The 27,718-nt window shown below is 38.3% G+C and overlaps 3 protein-coding genes across 7 annotated transcripts; 1 reads left to right on the forward strand and 2 right to left on the reverse strand.

The window, feature by feature from the left end:
* The first annotated feature begins 104 nt into the window (after positions 1–104).
* Positions 105–7,432, forward strand: LOC113648842 (serine/threonine-protein kinase SIK1-like). Of its 5 annotated transcripts, none has more exons than XM_027156248.2 (12): positions 105–913; positions 1,990–2,154; positions 2,279–2,395; positions 2,733–2,796; positions 2,912–3,073; positions 3,421–3,545; positions 3,815–3,938; positions 4,043–4,266; positions 4,502–4,853; positions 5,158–5,421; positions 5,654–5,837; positions 6,142–7,432. In XM_027156248.2, exons 2-12 carry the CDS (start codon positions 2,008–2,010, stop codon positions 6,416–6,418), a joined length of 2,040 nt encoding a protein of 679 aa, XP_027012049.2. In that variant the 5' UTR covers positions 105–913; positions 1,990–2,007; the 3' UTR covers positions 6,419–7,432. The 5 variants fall into 5 exon arrangements, with proteins under 5 accessions (XP_027012049.2, XP_027012050.2, XP_027012052.2 ...); XM_027156249.2 differs by having other exon boundaries at positions 1,993–2,154; XM_027156251.2 differs by having other exon boundaries at positions 2,068–2,154.
* On the reverse strand, positions 7,401–10,665 carry cryaa (crystallin, alpha A). The gene is made up of 3 exons (XM_027156262.2): positions 9,881–10,665; positions 9,233–9,355; positions 7,401–8,039 (listed from the first exon to the last, which is right to left on the reverse strand). The coding sequence occupies exons 1-3, from the start codon at positions 10,070–10,072 to the stop codon at positions 7,833–7,835; spliced, it is 522 nt and encodes a 173-aa protein (XP_027012063.1). The 5' UTR covers positions 10,073–10,665; the 3' UTR covers positions 7,401–7,832.
* A 2,668-nt stretch (positions 10,666–13,333) lies between these two features.
* cbsa (cystathionine beta-synthase a) lies at positions 13,334–26,940 on the reverse strand. The gene is made up of 15 exons (XM_027156257.2): positions 26,783–26,940; positions 21,309–21,535; positions 19,952–20,058; positions 19,719–19,853; positions 19,484–19,563; positions 19,196–19,400; positions 18,979–19,070; positions 18,305–18,430; positions 16,840–16,924; positions 16,597–16,702; positions 15,897–15,974; positions 15,647–15,781; positions 15,259–15,367; positions 15,078–15,162; positions 13,334–14,123 (listed from the first exon to the last, which is right to left on the reverse strand). Exons 2-15 carry the CDS (start codon positions 21,527–21,529, stop codon positions 13,993–13,995), a joined length of 1,695 nt encoding a protein of 564 aa, XP_027012058.1. The 5' UTR covers positions 21,530–21,535; positions 26,783–26,940; the 3' UTR covers positions 13,334–13,992.
* Positions 26,941–27,718: the final 778 nt, after the last annotated feature.

Raw genomic sequence — 27,718 nt, forward strand, 5'->3', positions numbered from 1 at the left:
TATATTGGGAGAGCGTTAAAAGAATAATGTTTTAACATTTTAGAAGTGCTTTTTTTTTTTTTTTTATAACCATGCTTACAGAAGCTTACCAAAATAAAGCCCTTCTTAAGGTCATCTTACAAAATGTCATCATACATCCTGAATTATGATATAGTCGGATGATATGAAATTGTAATGAACACCATTTGTTGAAGAAAAAAGGGAACTTTATTAGCACAAGGTTAAGATTTAATATTTGGCCAATACTAAGGTTAATACATTGACATGGAGCCCCAAATGACTCATCATAGACCCCTGAAAAACATTTCACTTAACCATATGGTAGATGCTCTTTTAACTACTCCACATAGTCAATAGATTTCACTGTGTTCGCTGTTGTTTGATGAATTCTATGCAATGAGTTATAAAGAATAAACCAATACAAATGTTAAGAGCCCCCCTATGAAAATGAAATGCCTATCAATCTACCTAGAATCTATTTTGTATGTTCTGGTGACGGCCCTGCATGTAGCCTACTGTATTATGTCATTTTCTTTACATATTTGTGTTACACTATTAGCACCATTCTTATGTTAAGCTGTTTGATGCGCCTCGTGCGGAGTGGGACGTGGCTTGCGTTGCTTAGCAGCGTGGGCTCCTGCGCGCGCCCTGCTCCGTTCTTTGACGCCAGAGTGACGTTAATAAAGTGAGTGAGTGAGTCGGACCGCTTATTGTGGCGAATTAAGACCGAGTCTACAGAGAGGATTGTGAGCAGCGGTATCCAGAGACAGCAAGAGAAGTGATTTTTAAACTTCATCTTAAAAAGAAACAAATGGCGTGAATGAGGCGCAAAGCAAAATTGCAGGAATTTTAGCTCAGAGGAAAACAGCAGCTTGTTTACAGACGGAGGCTTTAACATGTTATAGTCCACACGGTGAGATATTTATATCACATTCTTTTAAAAACAAAACTATACAAAAACAAAACAATAAGTAAAAAAGAAAGAAAGAAGAAAAGAGTTTCCGAGTAGTTAAAACTGAGCAAACTAGTAGAGAATAAATCTATGTATTAACTCGTTGTCTGTATTTACACTCAGTTACTTATTATTATTATTATTATTATTATTATTATTATTATTATTATTATTATTATTATTATTATTTTGTACATGACTCAGAGATTGAGGGTTAGTGCATGTATTAAGTAATTATTACATTTATGCATATAACAATATATATGGTTGCTTACTTTTTGGGAAAAAGGAATCTTGGCTATTTTTCACCTGACCATTAAATCTACAGGAGATCAAGCTCTATAAATCTTGCATTTGTAAATTCTGCAAAAGTCTCATAATTTATTTGTCTTGGTCTTTGTTTTATGGAACCACACTGAAATATTTGCAATTATAAAAATGTTTTTGATAGGGATTATTGAGCTATGGGTGGTGCTGTAGCACCAAATTTATTGTACTTTTTAATGCCTTCATATAACAGCATTGATTTAACATGATTTGTTAATTTAGTAGATTATTGATAATAAAGAATATTGTTTATTTAATAAGTGACTAATTATTAAATAAATAGGAGCCCTCATGGCAGCTCAGTGCTTAGCACATTTGTGTCACATCTCTGAGGTTGGGTGTTTTATACCTGTATTTACACCCATGAAGCTTTGGGGTAATCTGTTTTTCTCCTCTTGTGCAAAAGCATGCATTTGTAATTTGTCTGTAATGTGTGTTTGTAATTGTGCCCTGTGATGGATCAGCACCACATCTGGGGTGTCCTGGGGTGTCTCCAGGTTCCCTGTGTAGGATAAGCAATGTGAGCAATTAAATTAGAATTTTAAATAGAAAGGAGACCACCTGTATTACAGTGCACTGGTTTGCAACATGTCAGGTGATAAATATATATATTTTTCCCCAATACCACCCTAGTGATACCCTTTTCTGAGCGTGTTTTGTGCTAAAACAACCTGATGATGATGTTTCAACTGTTTCCTCGTTAATTTTAGTAGTTATTGACAATAACCATGGTGGTGTTGTCAGATGATGGGCCAGATGCAATGAACCAGATTGGTAAACCTCTGCAGGTTGGCTTCTATGAGATCATCCGTACGCTGGGGAAAGGAAACTTTGCTGTGGTGAAGCTGGCACGACACAAAGTCACTAAAACACAGGTTCCCTATATTTTCATGACCAGCAACATTGTTAATTAATATTTTATTAAGATTTAAAATATTATTTTATTTTACATGATTTTAATATTTGAAATGTGCTGAATTTGGCCTAATCACTGAACAGGTTGCCATTAAAATCATCGACAAAACCCACTTGAATGCATCAGACTTGGAAAAACTCAACAGGGAAGTTAAAATCATGAAGCTTCTGAAGCATCCACACATCATCAGACTCTACCAGGTATGAGTTTATTTTTACATAATTTAGTATTAGTTTCCTATGTTAATTAAATCAAATCGAACGAACATGACAGGTTCTCACTGATGTGTCATTAATAGGAATGATGCATATAAAGTACTATTTTTCACACAACTGTTGCTTTCTATAAGTCCCTGTGGAGATTCCCAACAGAGGAAACAAATAAAACTACTTTTGTATCCAATCTGTTAATTCTCTTATACTTAACCTATTGAATACAGTGTTTCATAATAGAGAGATAAACATGATTTGCTATTTAAAGATCTGAACTTTTATCACTACTGTAAGAACATAAGATATTCCTGTCCCTAATTTGCAGGTTATGGAAACCAAGAACATGTTGTACATTGTAACCGAGTATGCTAATAATGGTGAGATGTTCGGTAAGTCTGGTCATGTGCCTCAAAAACTGTCAGCTGGCATGTAAGAACAAAAATGTGTCTTTTAATCGCTTAAAACAGCTTACCTGCACACATAAATATATTTTGTCTTTGAAAGATTATCTTGCACGCAACGGTCATCTGAGTGAGGAAGAAGCTCGCAAGACTTTCTGGCAAATTCTCTCAGCTGTAGAATATTGCCACAGATGCCACATTGTACATAGAGACCTGAAAGCTGAAAATTTACTACTGGATAGCAACATGAACATCAAGCTTGCAGGTAAAATTCTGTTTGTGTGAGCTGATTTCTTAATAAAAGTGATGTAGAATATAAAATTAAAATTAGAATTTAAATTTAAAATTAATTCAACAAAAAAGTGGAAGACACACAAGGAACCAGAAAGTACATTGCCAGAATACAGACTTTGCATTAATGAAAGTACAAGTGGTGTTGCACTAGTAATCAATTTTAAATATGTGGTGTTTGCATACCCAGAGGGAGGCGTGCAACAGTGGCATCAGATGTGATGATATTATTCGTTTTTTCGGCAGTGGTTAACTGTCTGGAAGAAATCACAGGACATTTGCATATGCTAAAATGTCATCTTTTTTCACTTTGCTTCTCAGACTTTGGTTTTGGAAATTTCTTTGTACCTGGAAAGCCTCTTAATACCTGGTGTGGAAGTCCACCTTATGCAGCACCGGAGATGTTCCAGGGAAATGAATATGAAGGACCACAGCAAGACATATGGGTAAAATGATGAACTTCATTGCACTAGACTAGACAGTTGGAATGAAAAAATGTGCCTTTATTTCTTGGGCCCATAAAATCTCACTGATTGTTTTTTGTTGGGGTTGTTTTTCACACAAACTGTGGAAAGTACCATATGAGCAGTTTCTTAAATAACCAAGTCATATTGCGCCAGTTGACATGCCACATTCAAAGTGCTTGACATCATGTCCCCTCAGTCTGATGTATTGTTTGAATATTTTGAGACGTTAAAGCTTCTTTGATTTTCAGAGTCTAGGTGTAGTATTGTATGTGTTGGTGTGTGGATCGCTGCCATTTGAAGCTGACTCACTTCCAGCCCTGAAACAGCGTGTCATAGAGGGACGCTTTAGGATTCCTTACTTCATGTCACAGGGTATCAATTCTACATACTCAGTTCAACCCATGACTAATTGATACATGTGTCATTTTGAGTTAGACAAACTTCAGCATTCTTCCTCTTGCTCTGCTTTTATCCAGGGTGTGAGGACCTGATACGGAGGATGCTGGTTGTGGATCCGGCCAAACGTATCAGTCTGAAACAAATCAAACAGCACTGCTGGATGAAAATTGCACCAAAAACAGTGTGCCAGTCTTTATTTGACCCTCCTGACCAGGAAAGGCACTGCCAGGAAAAGACATACAATGAGCAAGTACTCAGTCTCATGCAGACACTGGGCATTGACAAGCAGAGGACCACTGAAGTAAGCTGAGCTTGGGTCATTTTGTTTGTGTTTCCCATACATAACATGTCAGTGTAACAAAACAGCTTTAATTTGGTCATCTTAAAATAGCATCGATTTATTGTTGCTATTTAGTAAATGCATTTTATCTGTGTTAAAATAAATGACATTGTGCTTACTTAAATCTTCAGCATCAAAAAGCTGGTAAGTCATTGTAATATTTTTGGCCACTTAACATCTGTATTTATTTTTCAAGTCTTTACAGAATGACAGCTACAACCACTTTGCTGGCATTTATTGGCTTTTGCTCGAGCGACTGAATGAACAAGAGCAAATCAGAAAAGCTCCAGACTGGTCTAAAAAGCTTTGTTACAAACAACCAGTGTTGGGAAATGTATTAGATACAAGTCCACTTATGTTCGAGGACAGAAACTCTTCCTCTCCCAGCAGCTTAATGCATGCTGGGTTAAGCAGTGCAGTACAAGTTAAAAACGTGGATGAAGAGGAGAAGCAGTTACCTCTTGACTATACAACTGGAAACAGGGGCACGATACATAGACACACAGACTCTGAGAGGTCCTCCTTTAAAAGCTGGTGTCACCCACCTAGTAAGTACACTGGGCATAACATATTCTTTAATATGAATTTAGCTTTTATTCAATCACATATAACAGTGTGTGAAAGCTTTTACATTCTTTAGCACCACAGAGGATAAATGCACAATAATATTAAATGGAATGATTGTAGTAAAAAAGTAAAAATATGTTTCTATCAACATTAATACATAATACATACTGTTTTCTTTTTAAATACAACAAAATACCTTTTGTAATAATGGCTCGTGTAATAACAATTTTACAAATGTTCAACTTTTGTTTAAATCTATATTACTTTCTGTTAATATATCTGCAGACATTGTGTTGGATCTAGTAGACAGTGTCACTGTAGACAGCTCACCCACCTCTTCCTTCACTGCCACCAGTGCCTCAATCACTTCCCTCGGTGCTCTTTTACACCCACAACGCCCTATGAACCAAGACCAGGGACAGCATCCGTTTTCAGTGAAATTAGAAAGAAGTCCTCTCACTCATTCTCCTGTCCTGTTGTTCCAAACAAGTCTCCAATTTCCTAATTTCCAGGAGGGCAGAAGAGCCTCAGATACCTCACTGCCACAAGGTAAGATCAGAGTGGGTTCAAGTACAAGAGTATGGAGATTGAAGATGTTGTAAACATTCAAGAATCTAAAACGGCTCTGCAATAGTTCTGTGTAAAGAATGCCAAGGTGTCTTTTTCATTTTTTTTTAAATTTATTAAAGAATTCTTATGACAAAGTAAGTTCTGTTCTGTTGATCAGAAAAAATGTATTGTTAAAAATTCACTGTTCTACATTTATAAATTTATTTTACAGGTCAGTGGGCTTTCCATGAGCATTTGGGCAAAAATGTTCACACAACAGGCCAGTTTGGTTTGAGCAAAGTTCCCGTTCAGTACACATGGCCCCCGATGCCTAACCTAGAACATACTAATAAACCTCCGAAACAATCATGGGGGAATCTTCATGGCCCGACTGTAAGCCTTCAGCACCATCAGTGGTAAGAGTCATGACACGATCCATTTTGTCAACTAAAAATATTTGAGTTTGTAAAATTATATTTTTATGAAACAAATATTGTGTCATTTACCCCTTTAATTGAAATCTTCTAACTTTCCATCGTATTCAAACATACATTGTTTATAAAGTATGTTCATATGCTGCATATATGGAGTTAAATGCCAGTGAATCAAATATTATGATGATTTTTAAAATTTTGTTTTGATATGCAAAGATTTGAAAATATAATGTTTAGGTTGCATTCTAAAAGTTTTTAATGCTAAAGTCTTCTTGCTTTCTTGCAGGACATCTAACATTCGTTGTCATTATCCCCATCTGCTACAAAAACCATGTCCTCATCCTCCTCCTACTGCAGCTATCCAGAATCACTCCATCCACCCAGCACTAGACTCTGTGCGTCACTTATCTTCTTTATCCACTTCAGGTTACCACAAATTCCACCACAGCCCTTTATCTCCCCTTCACACACCTCAGTGTCTGTTTTCTCCTCGCCAAGGTCCACCAGCTCAAACTTTCTGTCTGCCAGCAAACTACTTGTGCTCTGCTTCTAGCTCATGCTGATGTCTGTTAGTAGTAATGGAGGTTTCACTGTACCTGGTTATATCTTTGACAATAATTGTCAATAAGCAAAAAGATTTGTTCCATTTACAATAGAAATGGCAAATCTCTCATTTGGAAAGAACATCTGAAATTACAAGAACAAAGGACACTCGGCCTCTATGCACTATAATTTATATAATGTATATAATCACTATGAAATACATATAAAAAATATCCTATTTCTAATCCCAAGCACCTTATCCAAGACCCTTGTTGAGTGTATTTCCTGATGTGTTTAAATAAGCAATAATTATTCTTTCTGTGATTCTTGTTTTGCTTGATGTCTCCAATATAATCTGACTGCGACTGGAGTGGATAAATGATAATAGATAATTTATCATAACATTGTGATCACACAATGTGTTTCATTTTTTGTATGTATCTGTATTTATTCATCCTTTGCATATAATTTTTTTTTTTTTGCCAAACCAAAGATATATTTCTTAATTTATTGTAATTTAATGCAATGTTTCCAAATTTCTTTCTTACCCCTCAAATGAATTCTAAATGTGTTTGTGTTCAGAGGGCCTCTGGTTTTAATAGGCAGAATGCTAAAAATACATTCACAGACCACTTTATTAGGAACACCTATACACCTCAGTCATGCAATTATTCAGTCATCTGGTCATGTGGTAGCAGCACAGTGCATAATATTGTGCAGATACAGACCAAGATCTTCAGGTAGTGGTCACATCAAACATCAGAATGGTTGAAAAATGTGATCTCAGTGACCGTGGGATGGTTGTTTGTTAAGGATGAGCTAATTTGAGTATCTCAGAAAATGCTGAGGCCACAGGAGTATGGCCAGACTGCTTCAGCTGTCAGGAAGGCTAAAGAAACTCAAATAACCATTTTTAATATTTTGGTGTGTCTCACCCCTCACCAGGACTCAATAGACTCACCCAAACTGCATGAAAACTGGAAAAAAAGACCAGGCAACATATTTTTGTTTTGGTTAATAATACAATTTTATTGTATTCATATTTTAGCACATGCCTCAGGTGAGGGGCGTTTCAGTAGAACAAGGTTAGAAGAGACACAGTAAGGAAGTTGAGACACAGGTAAGGAAGAACAGTTAGGAGGATGGTTGGATGTATATAGAACCTCTTGCAAATCATAGCCCTACTTAACAGAGTTTTTTTTTTAACCAAAAAAGAAAAACATATTTTTTTTAACTTTTGAACTTCTTCAGAGAAAAGTAAATCAGCTTCCAAAATTTGGTTACATTCTAGAGTGGCCAGATTTGAATGAACTTCCCAAACAGTGGCCATCCATCCCTCTTAATCTGTTTGTCCCTTTTATACTAGATAATAATAATCTAAAGATTTAAATTGAACCCCTGTTGAGCCATGGTCATATCCCCTCAACCACTTGTCTAAGAGGTAGGGGAAGGATTGGTTTTGTCATCATGGGTGACAGGAATGGTGCGATCTCCATGCCCATATTCTGAGCCACTTGTTTTTGGGCCACAGATGTTGAGCAGGCCATCACCTGACAGTGAACAGGTGATGGCTGACTGATCCACGTTGGAGGGAAGACGGTAGCGGCGATGGAACTCTCGTGAGATGTAGCCATGGTCGTCCTGTTGGAGAAGGTGGAGAAGACAGGAGAAGGGAGTTGGATGAGCATGAGGACTTTAATGCCAGAGGATTGATGGATTTCAGGGATGGCATTGGAAATTAGAAACATTCATAAGATAGTTAAAGATGTATATTAAAATATAATGATAATGAAAAACGTAAACAAAGGACTTCATATTTGCTATCGAGATTTAAAATAAGGAATGACTGGTCTTTTATTAAAAAATCCAATATCTAGACTTAAGAGAGATATAAGAGATTTAGATAAATTAGGATATAAGGCTTATAAAATTTTGAGAAGGAATGATGTATAAAGAAAAACAGACTTCTGTAGCCTCTCACATGCTGGAGAAAATCTAAGCCATATTTGAACTAATGTATCTAATTCTAGAAACCCGCACAGCATAAAACCTGCATCCACATTGCAACTGAATTATTATAAAGCTTTTATTAAGGAACTACTGCAACTGGATGTTATTTGTTGTGTTTATTTGCTTTGTTGTAATTAATACACATCTGACTGTGGTATCCATACTGTAGCAACTACTCCCCAAAAATCAATGTGTTAAGAGCTAAGAGTGATTCTAAGCCACAGAGTCATCACAATAACATCCTAATAACTTGATACATTTGCCCTTATGAAGTTGCATATTGCATACTGCTTAGAGAGAGAATTATGGCCTGTCGTTTTATTCACACATGCAAATTAGTTGTAAAATGATGGAATGGAGAGGATGAGGAGGAATTACCAATCCAATTATGCCTTTAAATCACTTCCTTGAGAGACTTATTACTATGTAATTCATGAAAACTTTATGAAACATATACAACTAATGATAATTGTACTGTTGTAGGTTATTTGACCAAATCCCTTAAGCATTAGGAATAATGAAGCCAGTATGAAGTCACTACAATGCCTGTTCATTTTACAACAAACAACCAATTAGATTATTGGCCATTAATATTTAAAAATTAAGTGATGCCACCGATTAGTGTGCTTTTGCTTTCCCTTACAATGCCATGTCCAAAAACCTGGACAAAGCACCAGATAAACGTTCCGCAAAAAGCCAGATAACTGATGCAAGACAACTGGGTAATAATTATGACAAACAAATATTTGCTATGTAAATACAAGACAAATTAGTGATCTGTATACTAAAATGGGCACTTGAAGCACAGCTCAGAAGTCACTCACCTGTCTCTCTGCATGCTTGCCGTGAATCTCCACATAGTCATCTACCACCTTTACGTTGAGCTCCTCAGGGGAGAAGTGCTTTGTATCTAGGTAAACCATGAACTTGTCCTTGTCAGACCTCACCTGGGGAAGAAAGAAATGATGCCATGGATTAAAATAATCAAATGTAGGTTTCGTGCAGATCTCTAGCAATCCAAGTAGTGTTTGGTCTGGGTAACACTTTAGATTATATTGAAATGAATCTTACAATATCAATTAAAATTCTACCATCTTTACTTTTTAAGCTAGCTTCACATCCTCATAATAGGATGATAGCTTCATGCTAATCACAAGTTGTTTTGGCTGATTTATTCATCCCTTCAAGTCAAGGTCTTCTACAAAAACACCATAACTCATTAAGCAGCAAGAGTAGCTTCAGGGAGTTCTAGTAATTAACAATTTCCTGACCAAACCTACAGTATACTACTTTACAAGTAAGGATAGTTTAAATTTTTCCCTGCTCCAGATACACCCGATACAGCTCATGAGCTAATTATGAAGCCTGTCACAAGTTGGATCAGGCATGTTGGGAGCAGTGAAATCCTGCAGGACTGGAGTTATGGATCCCTGAAACTTCTAGTCTCAATCCATTGTCATCCAAACCCTTACCTCGGAGATGCCAGAGTTGGAGGAGTCCAGAAAACTGCGGAAGAGAGATTGGCGATAGTAAGGGCTGATGGTAGAGGAAGAAAAAGGGAAAAGGTCATGATCAAATAGACCTTCACCAAAGAACTGGTCAAAGAGGCGAGGGGGGTAGTTCAGGGCACGTCTGAACCACGGGTACTGAATGGCAATATCCATAACTTCTCAGCTTGCTGTTGCTTGGGCAGTCTTGGTCCAATTTCTGAGCTTTTGCTTTGGACACACTTTAAAAGAGTGTGTGTTAGGTGAATAAATGAAGGAAGATAAATGGAAGCTATGCAAGGATCCAAGAGTAGAGAGAAGTCAAAAGGTGTGTACTACCCTCAAATGTGGCCACAACCTGCCTTTATATACAGAAAGACCCAGAAAAGGGGGCTTACATTTGGATCCATCTGGAATGACATGAGATCATGGTGGGAATGGTAGTGTCAGCAGAATGGCACTGATGACAATCTGGCACTAGCTGCCAAAACAAAGTAGAGAAGAGAGATGGAAATTGAATGGCTTTGGAAATTTTGAATAGGTCATGGTTTGGCAGGTAAAGCATCTCAAGCCACAACCGGGTGTTGATTACAGATTCATGTTCTCAGCTGCATGAGCTCTCTGTATGTGTAAGGGTGAGTGTGTATTGTGCCCTGTGGTGGACTGGTGTCAGGAATAATCTCTGGCACTACACTGACACTTGGCCAGAATAAAGAGGCTACTCACGATTAATGTATGCAACAATGAGAACTCCAAATACAATGTAAAAAGCTGTCTTGTTAACATAACAATGGTTTATCCCTCATTCATGTTATGTATCTTTTAGATGCATTCAATTTAATTTATATATGATGCTTACACCAAGCAAAGAAAACAGAGTGTCATTATTAGTGAAATAAAGTAAACAATATGAAATAAGTTATTACTTATTAGCTGTGACTGGCACAACTATACTGTAACATTCTGTGTGTCTGATTTGGTTGGCTACAGTCAGGTCAGTACTGTCCTAAACTTTTGTCCTGATACCAGATTTGATGGTGGCATTTAGATAATCCTGTGGGCATTTGCCTCTCCCATGTGAAGGCTTAACCAAAATGCATCAGTGAGGTTTTTTCCAGCTAACAAAGCCCAGTTGTCGCAACAAACACGTCAGGGGCCGGATATTACTCCCCTTAAACCCTGGACACAATTTCTTCATGCTTAGCAGCTTTTGATTGCGCATGGGTTTTTCTCAATGGGTTGCACAGTGAGAGGATGAACCACAACCAATACACTCTAACCTGGTGCAAACAGTGACACTCTGGTCTTAATACAAGTTCTTACAGATTTGTGTAAAGAAATGCAGAATTTTCAAATGAATGACACCAACTAAATCACCATGTTAACATAAAACCTGTCCTGCTGTAAGGATTTCATTTAATCTGATATGAAATTTAAATAGAATGAATCTACTAAAAAATTAAATAAATAAAAGCAAATTGTTAAATCTGTGTAATGCCTGTCTACGGTATTTTCCCATGGGTTTCCTCACACAACCCAAAGACATGGTGGTAGCATCAACTATACTAAAGCTATAAATGAGTGTTTACTGTATTAGTGCTCTCATATAGAATATGCCACCGAGGTGCATTGCCACCTCACACCCAGGCCACACAGATCCACCACAAACCTTACCTGGATAAAGCGTACTGAAAATGATAATAAACCGTGCAAACTTGTTGCATAAACCTTGCAAACTTGTTGCTATTAGCAACAGTCATGGGCGTAAATTTCATTTAACAGTATGGGGGACAATAAATATAAAATTTCTCATGAGCAATTTTTGAAGGGGGACACAGATAATACAGTCTAATTGTACTTATAAAGATATGTCCCCACAGTGAAAAACTTTGCTTTTATATATTATTGTAGCATGGAGACATTATGCGTCATTATGGTTATTTTCAAAGTTTTTCTCAGGTTCAATGAGAAAGCAGATTTTTCTTCAAAACTATTTATTGCATTGTTTGTGTTTTTTACAGTTAGGCCATCAACATACAATAAAATATAAACATGACTGTTATTGTGAAAAATATACATAAAATAAGTAATGTTTTGCAACAAAATCAATTATTAAATAATCAATTTACAGTAACTGCTCTCTGCATAAAAACAACAAAACGGCTTTGGCGTGTTAGTTACAGTGCACTATGCAACAAGCTATTGTAAAGAAGCTAACGTTAACTAAATAACATTTTAATCGCTAATATAGCAGATTCATGGAAAATTCCATCGGTAATCAGAATTTTTGACGCAACTAATTTATGAATGAGTCTGCATCAACTACATTAAAGAGAATCGCTTTATTTAAAGTGAATAAAATACCCTACTTAATGGAGTTGAACATTAACTGACTCGTGTGTGCAGACTGGGTGAGATGAACTGGGAATTGGGAAAGCAGGCAGTTCGGATCGGTGCAGTGATGCGGTCGATATACCGATCTGTTGTGGTGAAGAGAGAGCTGAGCCGTAAGGCGAAGCTCTCTATTTACCAGTCAATCTACGTTCCTACCCTCACCTATGGTCATGAGCTCTGGGTCATGACTGAAAGGACAAGATCCCGGATACAGGCGGCCGAAATGAGTTTCCTCCGTAGGGTGGCTGGGCGCTCCCTTAGAGATAGGGCGAGGAGCTCAGTCACTCGGGAGGAGCTCAGAGTAGAGCCGCTGCTCCTCCACATCGAGAGGGGTCAGCTGAGGTGGCTCGGGCATCTGTTTCGGATGCCTCCTGGACGCCTCCCTGGGGAGCTGTAACGGGCATGTTCAACCGGGAGGAGGCCCCGGGGAAGACCTAGGACACGCTGGAGGGACTATGTCTCTCGGCTGGCCTGGGAACGGTATTCCCCCAGAAGAGCTGGAGGAAGTGTCTGGGGAGAGGGAAGTCTGGGTGTCCCTGCTTAGACTGCTGCCCCCGCGACCCGGCCCCGGATAAGCGGTAGAAAATGGATGGATGGATGGGCAGTGGGTCAAACCACTGCGAGGAAGGGGAGAGGGAACTTCAATGTTTCTAAATTTGCGTTTTTTTTCTACTTATACAATTATTTAGTTATACATACATATATTTTTCACAATAGAGAGAGCGATAGTTTTTAAGTAATTTTTTTTCCGCCCCGCCCCCCCCGGGATTTACGCCCATGGCAACAGTACACAAAGAAAAAGAATAATGTATTTGTCACAAGGAAATCAAAGAAATTAATTTCTTTGCATATCCCAGCTCATTGGTATATTGGGACCAGAGCAGAGGTTCAGCACCCTATAGCGTAGAAAGGTTAAGGATCATGCTTCTGACCCAAAGGTTCGTGGGGATGGGGCCTGAATCCCCAACCTTCTGATCAAAAACCCAGAGCCATATCTGCAGCATACAGATACAGCATAGCGCATGCAATAATGACTTCCAAAACTTTACATTTGCTTCTTTTTTTATTAGCACATTCAGAGTCTTACACTTACCTCAATTTAAACGTGATGTTGCTGCCTCAACCAAGCATCAGACTCCAGACAGTCTTAAACAGTTCAAGTTTTTTTTTCCTTAGGCCATTTATAAAAAAAAATAAAAAAATAAAAACAAACAAACAAAAAACACGACAATAAAAAGCACACCGCCCTCTAGTGTCACTATTTTTTTTGCAAAGAATAAAGAAAATTTTAATGAGATGCGAAAATCTGATTCTGCAAGAAGACACTACTCTAGAGCTTAAGAATTCTTATTTTCACAATATTACAGCCTTATTATGAACAGTACCATTTAATAGTATTCATGATGCAACACAACACACAAAGAAGAGAAAGACAATCTTTCTAGAAAAAAGGTTTTAGGACCAATGTTTTCAATTTAATGCATCAAGATATATTCTAATATGGTTTAATTGTTCACATGAGCAACAATTATATGAAAACTTGACAAAAATTCTCTCAAGCAATTTTTCCTGGAGTTTTCTCAGATTCTTTTAAATATTTTGGTAGATTAAACTTTCACAAGTTTTCACCAATGCAGAACTTCTGAGCATCCACAGTTCATAAAATACATTCCACAAATGCCCCAGTATTTTTGGCTCATTTCTCACTGGTCATCTGTGCATTCAGAAATGGACCGCTCCCTTTTCTCATGCGCTGTAACAAAGTTGAGCAGGTCAATGGCCGTCACTACTCCAAACACCATGTGCTTCATTATCGTGGAACCATCTGTTAAATCTGAAAGGAAAAAACAAGGTTAGGTCACTTTTTGTTCAGATAAGTAGGCACAGACTTTGACCTTTTAAATAAACAATTATCCAAAACAAATCCAAAAATCAGCTATTAAAGTTATATAGTTACTCAAAGTTACTCTTTGTAAAGTACACTACATTAAATTGATTATGAAATGCTAATGACATCTTTTAAGTAACCAATATTAAAAAAAAATATGGCATTATTGGACAAATATTAGTTTCAAATTCAAAGTGCAACTCTGTACAGTGTGTCTGATGTACGGAAGAATTTGTATAGTAATATTTTTGTAGTGTGATTGGGAAAGGGGATCAAACAATTTTACCAAAATTTTGGCTAGTTTCAAGTGCCTGTGCTTCCTGAAATGTATTTAAGCTGGGGGAAAAACACAACACCTGTTGTATCAAGTACAGTTGAACATAGGTGCTAGACTACATTCTGGATAAAACTAGATATGAAGTGATGGAGAACGCTCGCTCCACAAATTAATATGAAGACATTGTATCAGCTGCACCACTGTTTTCAAGCTATGGAATAGGGGAAAAAAAACAAAAAACTTTATTTAATAAGTGTTCAATAATAGGGAATTTTTCCCCCAGTGATCATTCTCAGGTATTTTCAAAACAGCTTACACGTAGGGTGTGTCACAGTAGTGCTAAACAAATTATTTAGCATCAAACTGGATACAGAAGTCTCAGTAGCATTTGCCTTCCCATTATCAGGAGAAGTTTGTGATTCAGCAAAGAGAGCTCACTTTCTTTTGTATGGGATATCCAGAGCTGACAGACGCCTTGGAGAATAATTTTCAAACCGGCAATCAGTGAACCTCTCCTAACCCTAAAAGGCCTTATCTGGGAAAGCTGTTCACTATTGCACTGGGGTGATGGAGTGTTAATAGGAAGTCATGATGTGTAAAAAATAAATAAATAGTACACTTACACTGAATTTGCTCGTGCACCACCAGGGCAAAGTGATCTGTCTCCAGAATCCGAGAGAGTTTACCGAGGTTATCAGTTAGACATATCTGAGAAAAGGAGGTTTTGTATTATGTTAGTATTTCAGCCTTTTTGCCCAACACAGCACTGCCTGCTAGGCCAATAAAGATGGCTGTGTGATGTACCTGTTTGAACTGTTTGTAGAGCACTTTGCTGACAGGATCAGATGGTTTGATCTTTCCAGCTAGCACAGAGGCTAACATGTTCCCAAGTGTTACCATCCCAAGTATGACCCTAAAACAAAGAGCGAGGAAAACCACTTAGTGAACCAATGGATACCACTTTGATATTTCACCTTGATACTTAAAGTGTGTGTGTTCTACCCTTCCCTTTTTATTAAATGATCCGAACATTTTTTTTCCTAATCGTCAACAAAAGGCAGTGCTACAATAGAAGATTCTAAACCTTCTGGTATTGTACTGGTACAGTTTTGTGTGTGTGTGTGTGTGTGTATTAGATTTATTACAATGAATTGGATTGATTGAATGTGATTTTGTCACCCACAACACCCACCCAGACTCATCTACGACAGGTGCTTGATCAAATGCCTTTTCTTTCAGAATCTTGATGGTTTTTTGACAGCTGACTGTGGGCAGTACAGTGAGAGGAGCCGAAAGGTTCAAACTCTGCAACCTGAGATTCCACCACCTGCAAGAAAGAATTTTTTTTGTTTGTTTAATTTTCTAAAGCTAAAGCAAAACAAACTATTCATACTATAAGAGACATTACTTATATGTAACATTATAAATCATGCTCTCCTTACCAGGGTTTCTTAACCATGCTGTCTTCTGCAGTGAGGAAACCTTTTTGGTACATCCAGTTGTCACTCAGGAACTTGGACCTAAATAAAAAGTTTTTTTTTTTAAGCGTTTAATTACAAATATGGACACACACATGTACAGAGCCCTTTGCAGATCACTAAATTAATACTGGGTAGAGCCTCCATTTACTCTCAAATGGTGCTGTGAATCTCTCATTCAACCACATCCCAAAAGATTTCTATCAGATACAGATCCAGTGGCTGAGAAGGCCATTGAAAATTGCTGAACTCATGGTCATGTTCATGAAATGAGATATTGTAACATGGTGCATTTTCATGCTGGGTGTAGCCATTAGATGATGGTAAACTGTGGTAATAAAGGGATGCACATGACCAGCAACAATACTCAAATATTCAATTGATTGATATTAACAGTACCAAAGTGTGTGAAGAAAACATTTCACACACCACCAGTGCTCAGTTGACTGTATGCTGGACAGAAATAACTGGGAAGCTAAATCTCTCAAACAAAATCTATTTAAAGCATCACATTATTTGTTGGGATGAGTAACTATGGCAATGTGTACACATGAAAACTTGATATATTTATGATCTAGTATCAAACTAAAAACCTCATTTAGTGTATATACCGTTCCTTTTGTACTCATTTCTCCAGAAATGTAGGAAACAGCCTTTTACTCACATGTAGTTGCGGATGGAATCAGGAAGGATGACCACACAGCGCTGCCCTTCCTTCAGCTCTTTAGCCATCTTCACTGCCGCTGCCATGGCCGTGCCTGAACTGCCACCTAAAAACAACAGCAGGTGGAAAATTACTAAATGAAGCAAAATTTTACTTATTTATATAGGTGTCTTACTGACATGTAAAAATGCTAAAGCACCAAGAGCCTGATTTCTCTGAATACAAATTTAAGGTGTACCATACCGCAAAGTAGACCTTCGTCTCTTATAAGCATACGAGCCATAGCAAATGACTCTTCATCGTTGGACTTGTACCAGCCGTCCACCACCTTAAAGAAAAAACACACACAAACACAAGGTTAAGAACTGCTACCTTGGGCAATCTCGGCTGCAATCTACAAAACTTAAGCTTCCCAATAACACACGAGACAGCAGTAATATTACGATGTATATAATAAGCAAAATCAACCATTACCAACTGCAGCACTCTTGTCTTAAAATTAGCTGACAAGTTACTTAAGGTGACTACAAAGTTTGATTTGCTCAACAAGCCCATTAACCTGCAGTGAAACAAATCCAAAGAAATTTACAGTAAAATGGTTAGTGATGTACTGGGAGCTGATTACTGACTCGCCCTGTTTAAGCTTCAAACCTGGAAATTTGACAGAACACAGATTTAAAGTGATTACCATTCTTGATTAGTTTGTTTTTTGACATGCTGGTGTTTAATTGCCAAAGGAATTAATAAAAATTAATAAATTAGCACTGATTACACATTTTGCAGCTGCAGGGATGCAGACATTTTAAGATAAATATTAATGTCTGATAAATGTCTGTCTCATTTTTAAAGTTTTGAATGGGCTTGCCCCGTCACCATTAAGAGATTTTATACAAAAAAACAACATTAGAGTAAACACTATAGCATTAACCTGAGGAGACTAATGTACAATGGCGCAGAACTAAATTTAGCCAAATGGTGATGTCTATCAGAGGCACACAGTCATGGAACAAATGACCAACTCAAGTTAGGAATTGTGACAATTACTTAACCTTTAAAAAAACACGTTAAACAATGGCTAAAATCAAACCAGCAGTGTACACATATGTAAATCATTTTCTCATTGGATTTTCTGTTCATAGTGGCCTTTTAACTTCTATGTGACTGCTGTTTACTGTACTTAGTCTTTTTTGTTCTGTGTAACATGTCTACATGCATGTTGTGTTTGTAAGTAAGTTGTATTTTGTGTTTTATGATACCTGCCTTAGGACAACGGATGAAATTTAGCTATTGTTCTAATTCTGGCATATTTACTGATGCTTATTGCTGATTTGTTGATTAATGTGCACTGTCCTAATTCAAATAAATAAATAAAAATAAACATTACAATCCAAGAGATTAAATACTCAATAAAGCAAAATTAACATAGGAAATGGACTAAAAATGCTAAAATGTTAAACACATACTAGGTCAGTGTACTGCTTTGGGGGGGAAAAGGGACACTAAAATGGTCTATAAATTATTTCTAAAAACACACACGCAATTTGTTTTTCTTTTAATGAATTTTCACACCGAATCACCCTCACTCTTGCTCACTTACTGGTCTACTGTTCATCATCTCAGAGAGGTATTTTGGTGCAAGGTTATGTTTGAATATAGGCGCATGTGTGTATATATGCATGTGTGTGTGTTTATGCAAGTGCTCACTCACAGATCTGTCGAGAACAGTAGGAATGAAGTCATATCCAATGCCCTCCACCTCATACTGTGTCTTATCAGTCTGGTTCAGCTCCTCTGGTTCAGCTAGAATGGATCCCTCTGGGTCCACAGCAATTATCTGTCAACAGAGGAATTAGATTGCGTAGTCAGTGAGGCAGTGGTGGCTCAAGCGGTTAAGGCTCCGAGTTGGGCCCTTAAACAAGACCCTTAACCCTCTCTGCTTCAGGGACACTGTATCCATGTCTGACCCTGTGCTCTGAACCCCAACCTCCAAAGTTGGGATATGTGAAGAAAGAATTTCACTGTGCTATAATGTACATGTGAAAAAAAGGTGACTTTTCTTTAATCAATTATTCACTATTCTTTTCTTGTTATATTAACATATGGTTTTATATTCTGTACTGTAGTATTCATAGTCATATGCTTAATATTTTATTAATGGGCATGTAGTATGACAGTCAGCATTTATGTACTATGCTATAAATACACAGATACAGTAGGTACAGTTGAGATTTGGTAACAAAAACATCTTCCTTGGGCAGTACATACATTTAAACTAGATAGTGAAATTTTTTACATGATTGCATTTTAAGTACAAATTAACAAAGAAAAAAAAACTGTATGTACATTACTAAAACCTGGTGTCCCCTAAGTGTGAGCATTCACCTTAATGTTGGGGCATTTCTCCTTCAGTTTGCGGGCTACACCAGTGATGGTTCCTCCAGTGCCAGCTCCTGCTACCAGCATATCCACTTTTCCTATGTAAAAAAAACACAGATCTTAGAAGTGGGTAAATAAGCATAAATGCTAAAATAAAACGGAATTTTCTTTGTGTACAGCAAGGCAAGGAACACCCTCACACATGCTCCGGCTTGGTACTAACCGTCACACTGCTCTAGGATCTCCTCAGCCGTGGTGTCGTAATGAGCCAGGGGGTTGCTGGGATTACGGTACTGGTCCAGAATGTGAGAATTGGGGATTTCGTTCTTCAGGCGCCAAGCAACACCAACATGGGACTCTGGGGAATCAAACCGGGCGCTGGTAGGTGTGCGGACTATCTCTGCGCCGAGTGCTCTCAACACGTCCACCTAAACACGTGTTCAATTTCTTGTATGAGGTTTGTTAATACACTTCATATTAACTATTACAACTCTACTGATGGTTGTTGTACCTTTTCCATACTCATTTTTTCAGGCATGACAATGATGCAGCGGTAGCCCTTCACAGCAGCAGCCAGAGCTAAGCCAATGCCTGACACATACACACAAAAATAATGAAACGGTCCTGCATTATGTGATTTCAGCAGTACAGAGATACAGGGAGAAGAAAAAAAGAAAAAAAAAAAAAAAAAAAAACACAAAACACACCCATCATACACATACACACACACACAAAACAAACATTACCGGTATTTCCTGAAGTAGGCTCTATGATGGTATCTCCAGGTTTAAGAATTCCTGCACTCTCGGCATCCTCAACCATGCGTAGACTGATCCTGTCTTTAACACTGCCACCGGCATTGAAGAACTCACACTTTGCCACTACACACACATACATACATAAGCACACAATCTAAAATTCTGCTTAATTAAACATTGTGTTAGATCCATGTCACTTTACAGCAGATTGTCCTACTCACACAGCTCACACTTGAGGTCATACATCTTGTTGATCTTGTTGATGCGCACCATTGGTGTGTCCCCAATTTTTCTGAGGATGTTCGGTAAGATGTTTGGACTATCCATCCTTTAAAAATAGTTAACGAAGTTAATAAAAATCAGCTCATTTTTACACTATGGGGTCAAACAAAAACAATGTCATACCGTATAACCTACTGCAAGCAGAAATAATTTTCAAACCAGACAGCAGGGTTTAAGCATTAACTGTCTTTTTAAGGTCATGTCACAGCATCTTATTAGAATTCAGGCCAGGGCTTTGACTAGGCCACTCCAAAGTCTTCATTTTGTTATTCTTTAGCCATTCAGAGGTGGACTTGTTTTGGGTCATTGTCCTGCTGCAGAACCCAAGTTCGCTTCAGCTTGAGGTCACGAAACAGATGGCCACACATTGTAATTCAGGATTTTTTGGTAGACAGCTGAATTCATGGTTCCATTTATCACAGCAAGTCTTCGAGGTCCTGAAGCAGCAAAACAGTCCCAGACCATCACACCACCACCACCATATTTTACTGTGGGTATGATGTTCTTTTTCTGAAATGCAGCGTAACTTTTAGGCCAGATGTAATGGGACACACACCTTCCAAAAAGTTAAACTTTTGTTTCATCAGTCCACAGAGTATTTTCCCCAAATTCTCAAAATCTAGATGATTTCTGGCAAAACTGAGACGAGCCTTTATGTTCTTTTTTGCTCAGCAGCGGTTTTCATCTTGGAACATTTTAGCCCAGTCTCTGTCTTATGGTGGCGTCATGAAAACTGACCTTAACTGAGGCAACTGAGATCTGCCGTTCTTTGGATGTTGTTTTGGGGTCCACTTGTGGATAATGGCTCTCGCTGTGATTCGCTGGAGTCCCAAAGCTTTAGAAATGGCTTTATAACCTTTTCCAGACTGATAGAAAGTAACTGAGATCTTTCTCGTTTGTTTCTGAATTTCTTTGGATCTCAGCATTATGTGTAGCTTTTAAGGATCTTTTGGTCTACTTCATTTTGTCAGTCAGGACTTATTTAAGTGATTTCTTGATTGCGAACAGGTCTGGCAGTAATCAGGCCTGAGTGTGGCTAGAGAAATTGAACTCGGGTGTGATAAAACACAGTTAAGTTACATTTTATCAGGTGGGGGCAAACACTTTCACAAAGGGCCAATGTAGGTTTGGATTTTGTTTTCCCTTAATAATAAAAACCTTCATTTAAAAAACCACAAACGTGCAAAAACAAAATTAATCAGGAATTTTTCACACAACTCTACTTCCAGTGCACATAAAAAAAAAGGTTTGTATAAATAAGCATAAATGACTGAGGTAGAAATGAATGTTGCTCACCTGAGTGCATGTTTGTGTGGGGAGTCAGTTTGTGCTGCTTCCAGGCTCCATGTGCACTTGCTGGGAAGGTCAGGACGGATCCATCTCTCAATGTCATTCTCAGTGCTTTCGCTCCCATTTTTCTGGAAAAGTCCATCATTACTGCTGGTGGTCTTTCTGCCAGCGAAGGGACAGGAAGCTTTGGAGAGATCATTCTCCGTAGTAGAAGGCACTGAAGGCATGATTCACTGCAGAAGAGGAGAGGGTGAAGTCAGTTCCTCTAAACATACAGACTGATAGATGTTACAGAAAACTGAACCGGGTTTTTTATATATATATATATCTTTTTATATTATATATCTTTCATATCTTTCCCATACTGTATAATAGTTTTCCTAGGAAAATTACCTCACCTGTTCCCTGGGTTTAAAATGTGTTGATTTATACATCCAGGTTTATATTTAATTTTTTTCCATCAATTGAATCTTTTCATTCCTTTTCTACCACTTTATCTGAACTACCTCGGGTCATCTCAGGCGTCATCGGGCATCAACGCAGGATACACCCTGGACGGAGTGCCAACCCATCGCAGGGCGCACACACACACTCATTCACTCACACACTACGGACAATTTTCCAGAGATGCCAATCAACCTACCATGCATGTCTTCGGACCGGGGGAGGAAACCGGAGTACCCGGAGGAAAACCCCAAGGCACGGGGAGAACATGCAAACTCCACACACACACACACACACACACACACACACACACACAAAAGGCGGAGGCAGGAATTGAACCACCGACCCTGGAGGTGTGAGGCGAACGTGCTAACCAGTAAGCCACCGTGCCCCTCAATTAAATCTTTTTAAAAATTATTGTTTCTAATATTGCCAGACTGGATATTTAATAAAAATCCATAACCGTACAATACAGCACAAAACCCACACAGGAAGGATTAATATAGAAATATTGAAATCCTTGCTGTGGCTGTAGGAATACTGGATGGATACTGGATACTGACTGAATGGAAAATATCTCTACTTAATTCTAGAGCTGTGCAAACTTAACTCCATGAGCCCAGTTTTGAGACAAGACATCTCACCCTACTGCATTGACATCAACTAACCAGAGGGCTAAGTCAGCATCTATCTGCATCTCTGGCTACATAAACAATTACTTTCCAAATGAAACATAGGGCAACTGAAGTTCAATGTCCATGATACCATACGTGATCTATATTGGTGTATCATCAACTCCTTTGTTGGTTAGTGAGCACAGAGTGATCACATTGCAGTGAACCACAAGTAATATGGTGTAAGCAGCACACAGCAGCTGTTTCGACAGCTTTGAGAAAACAGCTCATTTTGTTCGGCATACCATACCTCCTATACGTTTCCTTAGAAATGGAGAAAACAAATTATGTTTATGGCATTCCAATGTAATCAGTTTTAACTTGGTTTAACTGCTACATATTTATAGCGAGTGTTTAACTTGGAATTCATTGTGTGCTTTATATTGGATTTAACAATAATACAGCCTTAAAGATTTTTTCGGAAAATGATAAAGAAAGGAAGAACTTGACATGCTTTTAGGAGTTAATGGTCCAGCAAAACTTGACCATTATTTCTGATGTTTAAAATTGTTAAAATTTTTTCCCCTCATTCCATTACATGGAATTGTTACCGCACTATTAAAGTCACTCTGGGACTTCAGTGTGGCAGACAGCTGTGAATTTCTCACAGGAATAATGAAAATACAGTAAAGACAAGAACATTATCTCCAGAATCACTTGTCACATCATGAATGAATTGGAAACACATAAAAAAGTGTGGACTTTTCCTTTAAGGTTAATAGCCCTCCTAGGGCTATTTTTGCCTGCCAACACCGTGTGATCCACTTGTGTAACCAAACCGCATTTCTTGGTGTCTGCAACTCAATATGGGGAATGGGGAATGAAATTCAAGGCACAATCTTTGCCTAACTAATGACACAAACATGCATGTTCATGGGTTTATAACCAACCCATGGCATAAACACCTTACATAAGCTGTAGGAAAAAAAAGTGGCCTTTAAAAAGGACCAATTTTGTCAGATTAACAGATGCGTCACTGCTGGCCTTGATCAAGATCCAAAGCAAACAGGTTGCAGGAGGGCACCAGCAGTGATAAGCGCAGGCCAGGAAAACCGATCACAATATTCAAACATTGTATGACAAATTTAGTCTGAATGCAGTAGGAATAAAGGGAATTAATTGACTTTGATTTTATCTGTATTTTTCAGTATAACCCAGAGGGATCTGCTAAATTACAAGAAAATAAAATTAGGATTACACAATGATGGTCTGTTAACAACATCCCCGATTATCTAACATTTTTCTTCCAAAGCATCAGCTATTGTTAACACTGGTGAAACATGAAACTTTTAAATGGATATATATTTTTTTTTTTATTTCGAAGCAAGATCTTATGAAACTGCACAGATGTCCATCTAGGTGTGAAAATTATGAGACAGATCATAAACCAGTAGATATTTTGGGCAGGAATGTTCCTCACAGAGGATAAACATCTGAACATAAAAAAGGTTTTTTTTCCAGCTATAAAGCGTCGATTGAACCAAGGCCTTCATGTAAAAATTTGTAAATAAAAGCACAATATAGTATAGTTAAAAGGTATAGTTACTTATAGTTACCAAAAAGAAAGTCATTTTTATTAGTTTAGATTTTTTTATTTTTTAATTAGCAGCAGTGATAACTAGAAAAGGATAAGCAGTGGTGAGAACATGCACCTGTGTGGAACACCACTGCTGTGTACGCAAATGCTGGATGTGAATTTTTCAAGATGCATGTTGCCCTTTTGGCAAACTGAAGTAAAACCATTTCTTTAAGGACTTCAACAAAGCTCATCTCATTTTTTTTTCTACCGCTTATCCGAACTTCTCAGGTCACGGGGAGCCTGTGCCTATCTCAGGCGTCATCGGGCATCAAGGCAGGATACACCCAGGATGGAGTGCCAACCCATCGCAGGGCACACACACACACACTCATTCACTCACGCAATCACACACTACGGACAATTTTCCAGAGATGCCAATCAACCTACCATGCATGTCTTTGGACCGGGGGTACCCGGAGGAAACCCCTGAGGCACGGGGAGAACATGCAAACTCCGTGAACATGCAAACTCCGAGAACATGCAAACTCCGAGAACATGCAAACTCCGAGAACATGCAAACTCCGCACACACAAGGCGGAGGTGGAAATCGAACCCCGGCCCTGGAGGTGTGAGGCAAACGTGCTACCCACTAAGCCACCGTGCCCCCTTCAACAAACTTCAACAAAGCGTGTTGGAATATTAGTCATCATATATGGGGTGATGTTAAGATGGCTTATTGGTTTTCCTTAAACCCCAGGGATAGGGATTTATTTCCATGCTAGTGTGTGAAGTTTGCATGTCCTCCCTGTGCTTGGTACTCTGGTTTGCTCTCCCACAATCCAAACACATGTTCTGTAGGCCAAATCTAAATTGCCTGTGGTGTTTGAATAGGTGTGTCTGTGTGTGATTGGCACCCATCCTATATAGGATAAGCAATTGACAATGTAAACATATGGATGGATGGATGGATGTATGAATAGATAGTTATATTGAGTTTGGTGTGCATTTTCCAAACTGTTTTTGCTTGTGATGTTGCACGTAATATGCAGTCTGTTTTTAGGTGGTCCATGACTGATTTCTGCTCCATAATAGTAAAAAAAGAAGATTGAAATAAAAAGAGCTCTTGCTCTCACTTACTCACACTCACTCGCATAGTCTCAATCACTTACGTTTGCACTCACACAAGCTCGAACTCACTGAATAAAAATAATAAAATAATAAATCAAATTCTCGTGTATTTCACTGAAGATATGCACAAAACATTAAATACACACCTACAGAGATCCATGGCACCACGATTACATTACATTGTGTTAACACAGTAGTGCTTATTTTATTTCATTTCATTACATTACAACAGTACCTAACGTAGTAATACAGCTAAAGCATGGGCACCGCAGTCACATATCCATGTCTATAGCACCATCATATTAAACTGTTTACAAGCTGTTTTGCACACTGGTCTTGTTCTTTGCACATGCTGTCTCCCATTTCAGTCGATTGCTGTTTTGCACAATTACTTTACAATACCTCATGTAACTGATGCTATAATACTAAATGTGTTCATTCCAGTATTTCCACAAACGTAATATTGTTTCAACATACAATCGTATTTACGCAGGTTGGTGCCGTTTTGTTTGTATTGTCTTTCCGTCCTGCACTGTCTTTTTGGCTTTCCGTCCTGTCCTGCACTGTCTTTTTGGCTTTCCGTCCTGTCCTGCACTGTCTTTTTGGCTTTCCGTCCTGTCCTGCACTGTCTGCACCAGGTCACACAGATGCACTTTATGTATCTAGGACTAACTGACTAAGTCCTTATAGCTCGGTGTTTGTTCTATGTAGCACTGGCGAAAGTTTGATTTTGACTTTGGTGGGGACATAATTTATTTGACTTTGGTGGGGACAACATTCCCCGTATTTTGTGCACTGTTGTTATAAGAATACTTTCTTCCTCACATACCGGTAACCTGCATAATCACGTTGCATATTGCTTCTTACAACGGAATATAGCTGCAGCCGACCTCAACACATTAGCGAGAAAGACAAAGCCAATCAAACAGCGATGTGAGTTAGAGAGGCAGGACTCAAAAAGGCAAAGGCCAATCATTTTAGAGAGTTACAGAGGCAGGATCCATTGCAGGGGGTAAATCTGTTAACCGTTTGTGTTCCACAAGTTGCGCTATTATTTACAGAACGCCGTATAAAATATTTTCATCTTATTTAATGATTCCTGGATAAATGTTAAATGAAATAAGTAAAAAAGCACAAGACACAGACGGATATCAGTGGTTATGTATAAATATATATAGGCTTGGTCGAATTATTGCTAGGGACAATTGAGTGTTCCCTGGAAATTGGTAGGGACATGTCCCTACCGTCCCTACCGAAATCGACGCCCTTGCACTCAGGTCCTGGAGAAACGTTGTCTCATTTCACTGTGTACTCCACAGTTACACACTCCCAGAACCTGAACGAGACGGGCTTTAGGACCCGGGGTTATGACACTGACTCGCCGTGTGCGTCCGAAACAACGCAATCGTTGAAATCTATAAATCCGTTCACACTATCGTCTCCATAAAGCGATGTAACTTATATTCATCAACAGAGACGTGTATAAAGGAAGCATTTCTCACAGATACGTGCAGTAAAAACATTTCAATCTTATCATCAGGAACTGAGTCAGAAGTCTGATGAAACTCAGAAACTGACTTCATCATCCTGTAATTTTCTCACCATGTTTACATATAAAATGTAACTGATGCACACGAAGCCATAAATAACATTACATTTTCATTAATGCGTTTAATATTGAAACCAATAAATCAATTAAAAAATAACTGGTTTACCTTTAAAGACGGATTTTAAAGACTGTATGTTAACGTGATCATAAAATCCCCAAACGCTCAGATTTGACCAGAATGAACAAAGTAAGCATGAGGCTTCATATTTAAAGGGAAGGTGGCGCGAGGCTGTGACGTCACACACATATACCGGAAGCAGATTTTCACAAAAACGTTTCGGACGTTTTATTAACCTCCTCTAACCGTATTAGTAACAGATTAACATGTTTAACACACGAAAACGTTCAAAACGCATCACATATTTGCGATGTGTGTGTGTTTTTTTTTTATTTAACGCTTTCCGGTGAAACATTCTAGACGTGCTGTGATTGGCTGAAATGGGGGCGTTGAATAAATTACGGCGAAGCCACGCCCACATGTGAAGGAACAGTCAGGGAACCAAATAAAGACCAGAACCAAATATAGAGCCATGTTCACTACACTAGGTGTTAACTAGGAGTTGTACAATATAACAGAGGTATTCAGTGTTATATTAAATATAGTGTACGTTTTATATATTTATATATATTTATGAAGTACACTAATTTATTACACTAACAGTACTAAAAGTTTGTGGAGACCTCACATCACACACACGTGTTGTTCTTCCCTAAACTGTTCCCATTCTAGGTTGAAAGCCCCACTTTTGCATATACAATCGTCTCTGACAATCAGACGTCTCTGTACGTTGTTGCGTTAAAGTTTGCCTTCAGTGGAACTAAAGAACCCAAAGGAACCTGTTCCAGGATGATGATGCCCCGGTGCATAAAGCTAGACTGAAGACATGGTTTGCCAAAGTTGGAGTGGAAAAACTTGAGTTACCTGCAAAAGACCATGAACACAACCCCATTAAACACATTTGGGATGAACTGGAACACAGGATGCTCCATAGAACTTCAAACCCAAAATCAGTGTCTGATCTCACTAATGCTCTTATGGCTG

Source organism: Tachysurus fulvidraco, chromosome 18, assembly GCF_022655615.1.
Source record: "Tachysurus fulvidraco isolate hzauxx_2018 chromosome 18, HZAU_PFXX_2.0, whole genome shotgun sequence".
Classification (NCBI taxonomy): Eukaryota; Metazoa; Chordata; class Actinopteri; order Siluriformes; family Bagridae; genus Tachysurus; species Tachysurus fulvidraco.